A 15848-nucleotide genomic window follows, 5' to 3' on the forward strand; every position below is an offset into this window, starting at 1 on the left:
GCTCTGTAAACTCTTTCACACACGCATTTCTACAATGTCTGCACACAACTGCTCTCCATCTATTCTAAGCAGACCTCAATATCCTCTGTGCTACGTGGAACAGTTCTTAGAATCTTTTCTAACTGATAGCTTTTATATGTGTATGAAAAGAGCAAGTACTTCCACAAACAAAATCAAATGCTTGCTTATATAGCCACTAGGCATAATAAGCAATCTCAAAATTTGAAAGTGCAAAATAAGTTTTTATGTATTCTCAATTACTGTTTTCTTTCTATATCACACAACTCATATATAAAGACTAATGTTTTAAATTAGAAGCACCATATAGTTAATAATTCTTCATGCTAGAATATCACTTATTTCTAATACATAACAAAACAATATATCTGAAGTGTAAATAAGTTAGTTTCAACAGTATTGCAATATAAAATTTTAGAAATGCTACTTGAAACATAAATTAACCTTGAATATGAGCTCAGGTGCATTTTGTTTACTTTAGCTAAAAAGAAGGCATTTGGTCATCTCTCATCAGCTCTGCAAAACCTCATCCAGACACATTCTTCAACATCTGTAATTTTCAAGGCTAGCACATTAAGTGAGGGAAAAAAAAAAAACAACAGACAAGTTTAGAATAAAAGCCTCTTGTGACAGGGTCATCTGACGTATGTATAGCCCAAACACAACGCCCTAATGCTAGGGACATGTCCCAGGGGCTGGGGGAATATGGCAATCTTATACACCCTTAAACACAGTCCTGTGATGTCAGTGTACAAGTGGTTTTTTGCCCCCTTAGACACGGATACCTGTGCTGCAACAGCAGACTGCCCACAGTCAGAGCACAAGGATTAGGGTAGTATGTGCTGATAGAACAACTCAGTGGATCCATCTGAAATGCACTTCCACTAACATTTCAAGTAGAATCAATTGGGTTGGAAAAGCTGAAGCTAGTATTTCAAATGTGAGAGCTGATACAGCACCAAAGCAGGGTAAACAGATTCAAAGCTGAGCAAGGCAGGAAGTCATTTTGCTCTCCAATCCCTACGTGTAAACCATACAGAGGCAGAATATTTGTGCTTCATTAGGGTCAAGTAAGCAGACCTCCTCACAGGAGGCTCACTAGAGGTCTTTTTTTTTAGAACAAACATTGCAGTTTCACTTAGTTTAAGTGTCCTAACCAAAGCAGTTACTGCGCTGAAAAAAACCACAAGGTAGTCTACTGAAGTGTTAACACATTTTGAATCCAAGATTTGATATAAAGCACTAAACCTTGTGGCACACATTCAAAAGGTATTATTACAATTTAGTAAGATTTTTAATCAAACCATATTTGGCCTTCTGTGTTTTCTAGAGTTGCTTATTTTTCATTTCAAAGCAGATATAGTAATACCAGCAGGACCTAAATTACCAAAATTACGGACAGGAAAAAGACCAGTAAATCAGACTCCAGCTCCTTGCCTAGTAAAGGTTTTTGTTCTATCAACCATTGAACAGGTCAAGAGTTCGAGGTAGACATAGTGGCATTGGGAAAAAGCAACTGTATTCAGAGCAGAACTCAGATTTTCTCCCCTCAATCCACACCTCATTATAATAATAGATTACAATTACACTTTTATCCAGATTGATTGTTTAAACTGCAAAAGCCACCTAGAAAAGCTTCAGTGAATAAACTGCAGTGAAAAGGGTTAGTTAATAAGAAACTTTAACTCTGTTCAGTTGATGCTGCAATTCCTGCTTAATATAGTAACTATGATTGTTTACAGGTTACACATCAGTTCCAAAACAGAGCACATTACTCAATGCCAACTGTTTGACTGCAACTATAATATACAAGAAATATTTTCATGACAAGTACAGAAAATTCAGGTTGATGAATTTTCTGAAAAATCAAAGATTTATTACATTTATATATTTGATTATAATCATGTCTCCAGACATGAAAGTGAGACTTCTGCTCCTGAAGACCTTCTGAAGAGTTGTTTTATTCTCTTTTTCAGGATAAGGATCTCCCACCTCTAAGAAATGTACTGCAGTTTGCAGTACAGCTTTTTTTCTGCCATACTTTAGGTTTCACTCTTTTTCCCATTGCCCCCTTTACCATGATTTCAATAATTCACTTTCTTTACCTCTGTCATTTAAGTTTCCTATCAGCAAGGGCCCTCCTGTTTCTCTGAAAACAACATAAATTTTGTAGCTTTAGAACGAACTACATAATTTTCTTCTCCCTATGGGCCAAACAGCACAATACTGAACAGCACCTACAGTTCACAGGGGGGATAACTCATTTGAAACTTTGTCAACAGTAGTCAGCAAGAACTGCTTCACATTCCTTAATTTATTTCTGGAACACTTCAGAAGATCCCTTCTACTCATCAGTAAACTTACCTTTTTCATTTCTTCAACATAGGCTATCATGGCTTCTTCTTTGGACATGTTTCCCAAGGCACTCCAAGCATCCCTAGGAAAGAAAGGCACATACACCTTCAGCATCTTCAGAGCGTACTGGATTTTTTTTTCAGCCTGGCCTTAAGTAGGTCAGTTACGTAATGCTCAAAGTTTCTCTGATACAAATAAAATGCAAGAACAATTCACATCTTTTTTTAAAGTATAAATATAAAAGTTGCTATGATAGTCACATAGTGGTACACCAATAAAGAAACAAACTGAACAGAGTGGGGACCAAAGAGTTCTCCCCTGACTAGCTATGATCTTGTACACAGAAAGTTATCAAGTCCAGATATGAGACACACACATTTCCCTTTTGACTGAGTCTGAGACTCTGCTGTATAAAAATAACAGGCACAGACACTTCAGCCAGCATTTATAAACAGCTGTTACCAAGTTAGAACAGACTACAGGAAAAATCTTTCCTTTCTGAGCTTAGCAATTAGGGGAAGACACATCAGCCTAGGAGGCAAGTAGTGTTAACTATCACCCTCAGTTACCACAGCAGCTACTTACGACCTAAATAAAATCTTCCCCTCTCCAATTCTGCTAGACAGAAAACTGCAACCAAATTTATCAGTATTGCACAAGGAATCTGTCAGAACACAGACTGCAATAAAACATATCCTCAGTCTTGCACGTGATTTGACATCCCAGAGTATCTGTCCCACTTACAGAAAAACACTAAGGTCGGTGGTTTACATTCCAGCTACAACCAGCCAGGTGGGTGGAAGCTTACTGCCCTAGTCCTCTGCAAAGATAACCCTGCACCCTACCCTGGGGAACCCGAAGAGGAAGGAGGGAATAAAAAAAAAAAAAAAGAGGAATCATTTCACAGATCCCAAGTCCACCATGACCATAAAGACAGCAATAATACTTATTCTTCAGGACAAATCATCATTAAAATATAATAAACACAACATTCACACTGGCTTTTCAAAGAGAACAGCAATTTGGTGAATCAGAAGTCTTCCCAGGGCAAGGAAAATACAGATAGGGGGAAGCCCTGCCACTGAGCAGACAAACCAGAAAGACACATAAATGCAACCTCTCCCCAAGAGCTTGAAGCTGTTATCAGTGGCTACCAAAGAGCTCTTATTTACTTCAGGCTCACACCATACATGAAAACTCGAGAAGGAATAACTCCAGACACTCGTTCCACATCACTCATTCTGCAGAGCACCTACAGTTTAATTTTACAACATGAGATAAACACTGCTGAGGTACCATGATGGTGGTTGCCCAAGAAAAACCTGCCCACCTGCAGAACCAAGGGTATGTTTCCACCCGCAACTCTGAGAAGTTATAAATTATCTGAGCTAGGAAGTTGGAATACAATAGAACCAAGCATCAAAAGTTGTAAATGTTCTTTTTTATAAGAAAGAAACTCACTAAACTCTTCCTCCAGGTGCCACTCTTCTAAACGTCTCCACTCCATGCATTAAAAAACCCCAAAATCACAACTCATGAAAAGTTACCATTTATATCTACCAATGGGATCCCAAAATCCAGGTCGTGGAATGTTACAGGGTCCTTGGGTTGCTTGCTTATAAAAGCTATAGAACTTGAGCATCATTTCATTCGTTGGCTGGAATGAACCTGGTGAAAGCATTTTAAAACACAATTAAATTGCCATCAAGAATATTAACAAGTATTTTACAAGCTTAGCATTTCTATGAGGAAACAGCCTGCAGTTTATTACAGAGTGATTCACAGCAATACAATTTAAGTCAACACAGAACATCTTCACCTCATCTACCATGAACCAGCACCACTGAAAATATTTACTTCACAAACAGAGAGTTTCAGATTGAGTTTGAGGGACTATAACCTTTACTACTCCTAAGGTCAGACTCCACGATTAGAATAAAAAAAAGAGGTAATAAGTAACGTAAAGCAGTGTCCTTCCATTCAGTTTAAAGGGACAGGTTTAGTCCCCAGTAAACAAAGTACCTTGCAAGTCACTTCGCTATTACGAACTTATTGAGAAACTCCAGAACTTAAAAAAAAATAACCAAACTAAACACAATGAACCCAAAACATATCCTTCTGCGGTGTTTTTGTTTACTTTGGGTATTTGACAGCACTTTCAGTAACAGTTTCACCATACCTCCTGATTTGGTTTTCTTTTCTTCCTCTGCGAACACACTTTTTTAGAGGTAGAAAATATAAATATAAAACTTTAACAGTTGGCCGGGAAAATTCTTAACCAATCCATCAAATCAAATACTTTGAGTTTCGATTCTAACCATTAGGAGAAGTTTACAGTGGCCTTTATCTTAGTACCTAAAAAAATCCACTTTAACGTATAGAAATGTAAGTTATGATGTATACAAAAACCAACTTTTTTAATTATTATCACCACTCTTACAAGAAAGATATGTTCTGTTTGGGGGTTTTCTTGTTTCTTTCTTTTTTTGTTTGGTTGGTTGGTTGATTTTTTTTTTTTTTTTTTTTTTTTTTTTTTTTTTTTTTTTTTTTTTTTTTTTTTTTTTTTTTTTTTTTTTTTTTTTTGCTTTTCCGTTCTGTTAACTGTTTCAGTAGAGGGAACGCACGGTAACAGCTCCGTCAAACCAACGTCAAGTTTTCAGGGGGGCTGAAATCGCGGGGAGCTGACAGACACCGCCGTCCATGCAGTCAGCTGAAGAGCTCGGAAGCCCCTGAGCCGGCGTTTCCCCGGGAGAGGCGGAGCACGGCACTGACGCCGAGGCTTCCAGCGGTTCTCCGGCCGCCGGCTCTGACAGCGCCCGGCCCGACCCGGCCCCGCCGCCCGGAGCCCCCGGAGGCCGCGGGCACAGCCGGGCCCTGGCCGCTCCCAGTGCCCGCCCGGCTCCGATGGCGCCGCTGCCGCCGCCGCACTCACCATTTTTGGGCAGGCTCTGGATCACCTTCACGGCCGCCTCGAACCTGGTGGCGTGCACGGAGCCGGTCTCCGCCATGGCCCCGGTCCCTCGCCGCCTCCTGCTCGGCTGCCGGGCCGCGTCCTTCGCCGCAGCCGCCTGCACGGGAGCGGTGCCGGGAGCCGCCGGGCCGTACCCACCCGGCCCTGGCCCCGATCCCCGCCCCCTCCCCTCCGGCGGGGCCGGGCACAGCCCGCCCAGCCCCTCGGCCCGGCCTCGCCCCGCACCCCCGCCCGGCCCCGCGCTCAGCCCGCCCTACCTCCGCCCCGGCCTCAGGCGCCCATGTTCTGTCTCCCAGAGCGGCTCCCTGCCCTGCCCTCCTCCCGCACCTCCCCGGGCCCGCGGGGGCACGCCGGGAAACGTAGTTTCTGTGTCTCTACATCTTCTTCCTCCTGCTTCCCGTTCTCCCTTCTGCTTGTATAGCTACAATACATGAGAACTTCAATCCATGCTATATTCCAGCCGTTTTACGGACCTCAGTTATCCTCAGGAGGTCCACCGCCCGCCACCCTGGCGGTTTGCTGTGCTGCTGCCTCCCTTCCTCACAGCCATCCTCATACCCACACCTATTCACACAATTCACCTAAATTACCGCTATTTTTAAAATAGCTTTGATGACTTCTATTTAAATTAAAATTTTAAGCATGAAAGTTTAAAAACCTAGAACCCAGGGAGCAACTATTTTCATGGTATCCAGAGATGGGGGTGAATACCAGCTCAGTACCACCAGCTAGCTCGGCAGCTAAATAAATGAATGGCCTTATTCAAAAGTGCTGCCCATCCAGCACTCTGCGAAGTCAAACAAAAGTCTGCTAAACCAACTGCTTTTGTAGCAAGTGGAATAATTTACCCAGTGAGCAACAGGATGAATTAATAGCCCCATTGAATGGAATCGAGTACAAAATCTTGGCATTCAAGTCAGTTCATTTATCTAGTATACAATATATATTTTAAATTCCTCTGCAGGCAGTTGTGCACTCACAGTGTGTGCCCTCTGGTGGGAACGAAAAGCTCCAGAGAGAGGGAATTAGAGCAGATCAGCCCCGGCTCTGCTGAGCTAGTACATTCCACGAGGTCAGCAGCCAGCTGGCCTGGGAGAGAGCTTTGCTGGAGAGAGCTTTGCTGGAGAGAAGCTAACACTTCCAGAGGTGTTCAAATAGGATTCCCCACACTGGGCAAACGATGAACCCATGTTATGAGCACAGCTCAACTCATGCATGTTACAGAATCATTTATCTGCATTCTTTGATTTGAGTGCTAGATTTCTAAAGGTTTTGTGAGCGTCATACTAAGATCTAACATCTTTTTTAATCCACGATGGTAGGAATGACTGAAACCCAGATCAAAGGGAAGTAGTTTTTTTGAAGATGAAGTTTCTTTGAGCATGCAAGGAGTTAATTTCAAAAAGTAATACAAAGATTAGGGGCCTTTTGTGAGGCTAGCTGATGTGTAAATTCCATTTACCTGAGATAATCTATAATGATGTTTGCCTTTTTACTTGATTTAAGAAAAATGCAGTCTGCATTTTTATAATGAATGTTCCCACACTTTCACTGGAAGTAGGCTTTAAAAGAGATGCAAACGACAACCTATTTAATTGTTGTGTGCAGGAACAGAAGCTGCCCTTTGAACTGAAGATGTGTGAGAGTGTAAGATCTGTACATCCAGAATGAGGCACTTGAAGTAACCCAAAATAATCAGTACCATCATGCTCTGAGACAAGGACGAAATACTAAATGAGAGGCAAATTTTGAGCACTGGTGAACATATTGTGAGAACATATCACAAATGACTAGTTGATTTTAATGCTCATATATAATACTAATTAGCATTGTTATTAGATGTCTTTATGTATATTTTGCACTCTCGCTGCAGACTTCCATGAAGAGTTAACAATAACCAAACGTTGAGTACAGGTAATAAAGGAGACCCTCTCATCTCTTGCAGACAGCCAGGAGTGGATCTGCAACTTTATCTCAAGGAGGACTCCATTCTTTGGAGAACAAAATTATATGATGTTTCACTGTTGTCTGTTGAGTAGCTATTGAGAATGACCACATGCTTGTAAAATCTAATTATAATCTATGTGTTAAACCAGGCTGTGTTTCATTATTCCACAAAAGCATCTCCAAAGCAATCGTATGACTTGCTCTTATTCTTTTTTGTGATCCAGCATATGAGAAGTCAAACCTCAGGAACTATGATAGAAAGACTGACCAGTGATGCCCATCAGCTGACACGTGAGAGAGGAGAGACCATAAAACTCTGCTACCAGTGAGATTTGGCAGCGAGCATAATGTGTGACACTTCATATGTCTGAGTGATTTGCTGTCCTCACACTTCCCTTCACTCTGTGATTCACAAACTACTTATGGAGAGCCTGCAAATCGCTGAAATGAGGCCTTCCTGTCAGTCCTGAGACACAAATCTTGTATGGAAGCATGCTGTTGTAGTTGGTGAAGAAGTATACTTAGGATGTCTGAAGAAAAGGCAAACAAGCGTGATCCTGAGTGTAACCTTGGACCTATCCTTCACAGATGGATTAGGGATTGTTATCAAATTCAGTAGTATTACAGCACAGGATAGTTTATCATAGCCTCTCGTGTGGAGCTACCTTACAATCCTCATTTTGTGCTGTGTGTAAGCTGCCACAGTCCATTCACACTGTTCTAATTTCTATCCCAGGTCTGCCTTAGTTTTCTAGCAGCTGCTTCCAGTGGCAAGCTACTCCCCAGCCCAGCTTGAAGAGCACCTTCATTTTACTTCAGGGACAAAGGAGTTAGGTAAATTATGCAAGTGAAAAGCTGAAACTGGAACCAATTATGCCTATTGCTCTCTCAAGGGTCTGCAGCATAGCAATATATTTTACAGAATATTTTTAAATGGTTCTTAAGAAAGTGAACCATAGTCTCATATGCATTATGAGCAAGTTCTGTAAGCTACCAGATCCAAGAGCATGTAATTTTAGCAAGCTTACTTTTTGAAGTGCATAATCCAGCGGGGAGGAAGAATGAATTATTTAAAACCTAATAGTCATAATTGTGAAGAACTAAATTAGCATTACAGTTTCTAAGTCAAATCTACATGCTGATGAAGAATGAAAAGACATTGTCTAAGAAGGGAGGAGCTTTTTATAAGAAGCAGCTTTCTACATTGTTTACAGTAGAAAGGCTAATGTATCAAATAACATTTATGTAGAGGATTTTTTACTGAAATCATGAAGGATATTCATGTCAAAACCAACAGCTCTGGAGAAAGAGAACTATTTGCCTGCCATGAATATGGCAAAATATCATCTGAAATTTGCTCACTTACGTAGGCCAATCCCTGTTCTTCAGCAAAAGCCCTTTGGGCAAAGGACTAGTTTGACACAAACAAGAATGCTTTTGGGGATGGCAGTTTTCTTGTGAGGTTCAGATACACCCCTTAATAACTTGGCTAGAAATACCAATTCATTTCACAGTCAGGGATTAAGTAATGGAATTATTTTTAACTATTTTAACCATTATTAATGGCAGCTTCTTTGCTTAAGGATTTGCCTCCTTGTTGTCAAAGGCATTAAAGTTAATTGATCCCATTTCAAATCTCTTTTGAGCTATTCAATTCAGGGTCTTTCAGTGATCAATATTTCAAACCCCCGTTTTTGTTTTCCCCTATTTCTCATATATTTCAAAAAAGTAGATGCAGTAACAATGTATAAGTGTCATAAAATGCTCTTTGAAGAACAAAGTATGATCATACTTCCAAAGACATTCAGCAGCATTTGACTTTGCATTGAACCATACAGCACTTACAAAGTCAAAACCCTTTACAGGTTTATATCTTTGTAGGTCTAAAGCATAATGCAGTGCCATATTGTGTCTTAAGCCCCTCTTTTTTTCTTCAAGCCTACTATTCATTTCTTTGATGAAATTTTTAATAAAGTTCAGTTTTCCTTACTGCCTCAAGGTATTATTCTTCTAGAGCCAGCAGACAGTTATAAGAGAATTTTTCAGATTTTGCATATTGTAGAAAGAACATTTTAAAAATCCTGTTCCATTACAGAGCCATGAACTAAGCTTTGTAAAGTACGTAGTTTCATCTTGCAGCAATGGCAAACTGTGTCTTATAATAAACAACAGCAGCAGACAGCTCGTAATAAAGACTTATTCCTCTCCCTTCAGTAAAATACACAATATCTGGGGTTCAATTTACTGTCATTTACAGTGGTATAAATTTGGATTTACTTGATTGATTTGGAAATATTTATGGTATTACACATTTTCATAATGCAAATCAGTAAGAATTTGACTCCAAAAAATCTGGCATATTATTTCTGTTTTGGCATTTGTGCTTCTCGTCTTCACAGCTACTGCTGCTAAAGTTTTAGAAGCCTATCCTTGTGTAATTTGCCTCTTGGGAATAGCAAACAAAATACTGTGACTGTATCATATTAATGTGCTTATGCAATGGTATATTTATAGCCAGACAGCTCTTGTGATTTTTTTTTTTTTTTCAGTATCTGGAAGGGAAAAAAAATTAAATCCTTAGTTTATGCATGTTCTTTAAAAATTCTAGCAAATGAATTCTATTATTCTTTCTAGCAAATCTGAAAAATGTTTTTGTGAAAATGTATTCATCACACACGTTTACCAGTGAGCAAAGCCTGGGATATAACTGGCAACTCAACTGAAAACTCAGGCATTTTCAAGCCTGTGTTTATCATTTTGGATATTTACTCAGGCAGAAAACACATTTCTATGGTTTTGGTCAAAGGGTTTCAACAACCAAATCTAACAGAGTGGGATTGAATTACTGGATTGAGTCCTCCAACAAGCTCTCAGAAGGATTTAAGACTGAGTTTAATTGGGTGTCTCAGCACAGGACCACCAGCTCTGTTGCTGTGGGAGTCATAGTAAAAGATCAGACTTCCATAGAAATCAGTGCCAACTAGAGTCTTTTTCCAGTTATAAACCACAGATTTTTCATTCTCATATTCAGATACAGGACATTATCCAGCAAACTTTATCTAGGAAGCTTTATTGAGAAAGAAGTTTAACATTCAGGAACTGTTTAAATTTATACTATTTGATCATTTCTGCTCAACTGAAATAAAAAAGTCATCTCTGCTTAAGTTTTGGGGTGACAAGGCCTCTCCACTGAGGAAGACAGGTGAACTGCAGCAACATACAGCGTCTCAAGATCAGAACCTCATGAGTTTTGCCATTTAAAATGGAGAATTAATTCTCAGGATGAGTATTCTTAAGTAGAAAAATATTGTATGAATAAATAGGATGGATAAAAAGTTAGGAAATCAAGTATCTTAAGTGGTTTTTTACTTTTCTTTGCACTAAGATATTCTGGTTATTATAATATATGTTCAGCATTAGAAGCTTAATATCAAAGCTTCTGTAAATGAAGGAAAGGTTAATGAGGAAAGATAGGTGTTAGTTCTTGTTCCTCGAAAAGTAGAAAAAAAAATAATCAAAGAACTTGCTGAACAGATTTCTGAGTAAATTACTGTGAGTTTCTAAATAGCCCCAAGAGCTGCAAAAAATAAAAATTATCTTTGAATCCGCAGAAGTCTTTGAACACACCTAAGCAGAGGTATTTAAAGGTCTGTTGCAGATGAAGTCAGAAATGCAGCCCTAAAGTAAGTGGGGAGCTGGGCAGCGACGTCACTGTGACAACAGTTACATTGGAATCTGTCACACTGTTATCTAACAGAGGGCAGAGAGCAGTTTCAGGAGGCATTATAAGTCTTTAACCAAAGATGTACCCATTAAAGGGCCCAAGCCTTCAGTGTCATATAGATCACTTGAACACATCCTCAAATCAAATGTTAGTACTACATTTTGCCGTGCAAAAGAAACAGAACAGCAGAGTATGCCTTATTTCTTCTATTTGTTTGCCTAGCTTTTATTATCAGTTTTTAATCCTTCTGTAGCTACGTCTCCTGGTTTAGAGATCTCACTATTATCCTCCTGAAGGGTTCTCCAACAATCCTACAAATCTTTATAAATAGAAATCAAGCAACTCCTGGATTTCTTTTATTTAGAGTTGAATTCACTGATGTTTTCACTCCAGTGAATTCATTCTTTCATTGTTATGTCTTTCCAATATTTTAACATCTTTTGTGAATCACTGATACAACTGCTAGGTACAATGCTACAGCAAGACTTGTATTAATGTCAGAAATAAGAGAGGACTGAGGTATTGCCTTCTCCAAACTTAGTATTCTCATTCTTATGTCCAGAATTCTTTGACTCTTTTGGACGTAGAGGTGGATGAAGGCCTCAAAGCACAGGATCCTTTTGCCCTACTTGTAGCTCAGGACCCACATTGTAAGTGTGCATTCTTAACACTTTCATTTGGAGTGATGGGAACAATATTTGGTTGCATTCAGTTATGCTGTTTCTGAAACTTATCAGATTGTTTTATCAAATCAGTCTGTTCTTTTAATTATTTCTCACTCTCCTAATCACTGCACTCTCTGCAAATATTATCTGAGTCTGTCAGCCATTTTTTATTTAATATGCACTGTAATGATTTTTATTACAATAATTATTTCTTTTTAAATTTTTTATTGTGGTTTTTCAAAGTTTTATTAGGTTGGATACTTTACAGAAGTATCAATACATTTCTACAACACAGTTACATTCTCACGGAAAAGCATATTGAGTTATTCTGAAACAATGTATATTTGTCCAGACATTCCTATGGATTTAAATTAATTAAATTATCATTCTTTAGTTCTTTCTTAATGGAATCTCCTATTAGTCATTCTGTCATATACTCAGGATCAATATTAAGTTGACAAGACTATAATACCTATATATCTTTTTTCAATATTGGCACAACCTTTGCTTTCTTTTGGTGCTCTGGAACTTCTCTAATGTTTGAAAACTGACTGGGAATGAATATTAACAGTCCATAATGCTCTTTGCTGGCTCATTTAAAACTCTTGGATGTGATTAATCGGTGCATGCTGATTTAGGAAGATCTAAATTTAGAAGCTGCAGATAACTAGACCTCCCTTGTTTTTTTTTCTATTAATGTAAATCAAAAATATGGGTTTTAAACAGTATGATTAAAGATCTCTGTTTGCTGATCTGTTCAGTCTCCTGGTATTGTACTGTCTGTTTGAAATCCTGGGAGCGAACAGATCTCTGAAATTCTAAAGATTTTCTTTTAAACGGGAGCTGCACATTTCTTTGCAGATTACCTTTGACTTACTATGAACCCTTCTGATAAATGTCTGTCAGTTACTTTAGCAATTCATGCATTATAAGCAGCTCAGTCCTGTTTCTAACCTTTGCAGGAGGAGGTTCTTGTTTGTTTTTCACTTAATAACTTTCTGTGTGCTTTCTCATTCACTTGCAAGGTAGTTCTGAAAAAAAAATCTTAAAAACGAAACATTTTTATCAGTAGGGTTCTCTATTCCAGAGTCTATGTCATGATAAATGTACTGCAGACACTATTTACTGGCTTTCTTTTCCAAAAAGTTTTTAAGATATTTAAATCTTTGGAGAAAGTACGGGAAAGAATTTCTGTTTTATAACAAAGGAAACAGTGCAATGACCAACTACATACATGTATATTTGCACATACGTAATGCATAAAGTAGTGATAAAATCACAGAGTCATAGAATAGTTTGTGTTAGAAGGGACCATTAAAGGTCATCTAGTCCAAACCAACTGCAATGAGCAGAGACATCTTCAATACGATCAGGTTGTTCAGAGCCCTGTCCAACCTGATCTTAAATGTTTCCAGGACTGGGTTATCTACCACCCCTCTGGGCAACCTGTACCAGTGTTTCACCACCTTCCTTGTAAAAACCATCTTTCTTGTATCTTATCTAAATCTACTCTCTTAGTTTAAAACCACTGCCCCTTGTCCTATTGCAACAGGCCCTGCTAAAATGTTTGTCCTCATCTTTCCTATAGGCCCCTTTTAAGTACTAAAAGGCCACAACAAGGACTCCCTGGAGTCTTCTTTTCTCCAGGCTGAACAACCCAACTCTCTCAGCCCTTCCTTATAGGAGAGTTGTTCCATCCCTCTGATGATCTTCATGGCCTTCTTTGGACCTGCTCCAACAGGTGGTGCAGCAGCTCTGTGGTGCCTGTTCAGTCACTCCAAATGGACCTTCTTTACTTCCTCAGGTCTACATCTCCCTCTCACGTGCCTCAAATTATGTGCTTCCTAGTGAGGCCCACCATACTCAGAGGAGTTTGTCAGCACACTGAAGCTCCTTAAAATGCATGCCACATATGCACAAAATATCTTCATTTATTAGATTAGCTCGCAGATCAGGCACTATTCAAAAGAGCAGAAAATGGATGTCAACTCACCCCCTAGGGTAACTGAGTTCCCCCTTCCATCAAAGGCTGAGAATTAAAACCAAAATAGATAGAAATTACTAATTTTCAACTTTTACCCCCTTTTAATTGACAGAGTTAAATTACATTTAAATAAAGTAAATGCTTTTTAAAATCTCTTTCCACACTCAGGCTGTATTCACACATTTCCTGCCAGCTACTTCCAAGACAGCTGAGAGGTGACCATCTCCTGCACATCCACAGCTGCTGATTGCTGCCTCTCTGATCTGCCTCTGGAACTGCTCTTGTAAATGCTCCTCTACTCATTTCAGCCAGAGCAAACCCGGTTCAGTTAAACAGTTTAAAGGTGCTGACCAAGTCCTTGCTACAGATTTGTCCTGTTGGGGCTGTGTGATGACGGCCAAGCCTTGGCTACAAAACCACTCCAGGCACAAGCCTCTTGCATGGATACAGATGTTTTAGCAGACCTCCATGGTCATGGCACACTTGGTATTGTGCCTGGGCTTGGTTACACTGTCCTGAAGAACCACGTTCCCACAGCTGAGCTGAAGCACTTTGGGAATACATTGACATGTATTTCTATCCTGCTGGAACAGGACAGAAAGAATAAAACTTGTTGTTTTGTTGGTGCTTTTGTATTTATGAGGTAGACATGCTTACCCATTCACACCTGCACAAAAGTGGAGTGTGTCCTAAACATCTGTATTAAGTAGGTAGATAGGGTCAGTTCTTTCATCATGTAGCGTGGCCCTCCCTGTATAATAAATGTAGCAGTATATTTTATAGTAATCAAATTTCTGTCCTTTCCTTTCTACAAGTATGATGTTGAGAAATGGTGGAGCAAAGCCAAATACCTTTAATTGGTAGGAGATGTGCCTAAATTATCCTGGATTAATTATTGAGTAATATAATCAAATATCATACCAGATTTCTAAAGGTCAGGAATAGCAAGAAGGAGAAATGCTATTCATACCAACCATCCAGTTAAAATCAGAGACTTATGCTTTTGTGTCCTGAATTTAGCTTTCAGATTTTAGATTTATATGAAAACCTCTTGTGACTAAATCTCTTCCTACTAACCAACAGAGAAGGATAAGAAATACGAGCTATATCAAATACAGTTTGCACTATCATGTAAAACAACTGGTGTATTGCTTTCACATCTAAATGCATGCCAGTTGAGGGCAAAATATTTTCTTTCATTATTTTGAAGTTTCCTACACAAATACAGAAGACAAATGATAGGAGAAATCTGCTTGGTGCGGGGGAGGGCAGAAGAACACACAAAACCCCACCTGCTGTTGTGAGATTTCTGACACAAGTTAAAGAATGAATTTGAAACTGATACAATAGCTTTGGTATTACTCTGCATATGATTACAAAACACTTAGAATCCTAGAATCGTCAAGGGTGGAAAAGACCTCTAATATGATCAAGTCCAACCTTTAACCCAGCACCGCCATGTTCTCCACTAAAGTGCCACATTCACATGTTTTTTCAACACTTCTAGGGATGGTGACTCTACCTCTTCCTTGGGCAGCCTGTTTTAAAGCTCAACCACCTTTTCAGTGAAGACATTTTTTTCTAATAACCAGTCTAAACCTCCCTTGGTGCAACCTGAGGCCATTTCATCTCATCCTGTCACTTGTTACCTGAGAGAAGAGACCAACCCCCACCTTGCTTACAAACTCCTTTGGTAGTTGTAAAGAGCAATAAGGTCTCTGCTCAGCCTCCTTTTCTCAAGGCTAAACAACCCCATCTCCCTCAGCTGCTCCTATAAGACTTATTCTCTAGTCCTTTCATCAGCTTCATTGACTTTCTCTGGACACTTCCTCTTATTTGATTAAAAATTTTCATACAAAAATGGTTATGCATTAGACAGCATAATTTATACAATCTGTTTTGTGAATAAGCGCTAGCAATGGATTCTACATGAATTGTTAGATTGTTGCTGTGACCCTTATTCCTGGGCACTTATAAATAAATATATTGCCCTGTGGCTTCACTGAACCTTTGAAAAATGCATTTCTATGCAAATCTGTGAAAAGTTATATGATAGTGCCACCCTTAACATTGCACAAGATGTTCAGTACCACAGCGGACAGTGGAACAGCCTGATAGCTGATGTATTTGAAGCTCCAGGCTGTTTTCAGTAGGGACATTTAAAATTAGAGGGCATAAAAAGCT

The 15848-nt window shown here is 39.3% G+C and overlaps 1 protein-coding gene across 3 annotated transcripts in view; it reads right to left on the reverse strand.

Moving 5' to 3' along the window:
- ACBD5 (acyl-CoA binding domain containing 5) overlaps positions 1-5440 on the reverse strand; it is a 30403-nt gene extending 24963 nt beyond the window's left edge. Inside the window, exons 1-3 of one of the 3 annotated variants that reach the window (XM_027889732.1) lie at positions 5306-5440; positions 3921-4041; positions 2383-2455 (exon numbers count right to left, since the gene is read on the reverse strand). In XM_027889732.1, the coding sequence (XP_027745533.1) occupies positions 2383-2455; positions 3921-4041; positions 5306-5381 (270 nt within the window). In that variant the 5' untranslated portion in view covers positions 5382-5440. The remainder of the gene's footprint in view (positions 1-2382; positions 2456-3920; positions 4042-5305) is intronic. The other 2 variants (XM_027889733.1, XM_027889731.1) reach the window with 2 other exon arrangements.
- Positions 5441-15848: the final 10408 nt, after the last annotated feature.

This window comes from Empidonax traillii, unplaced genomic scaffold (genome assembly GCF_003031625.1).
Source record: "Empidonax traillii isolate 1590-97213 ecotype Southwest subspecies unplaced genomic scaffold, ASM303162v1 scaffold271:size677799, whole genome shotgun sequence".
Taxonomy (NCBI): Eukaryota; Metazoa; Chordata; class Aves; order Passeriformes; family Tyrannidae; genus Empidonax; species Empidonax traillii.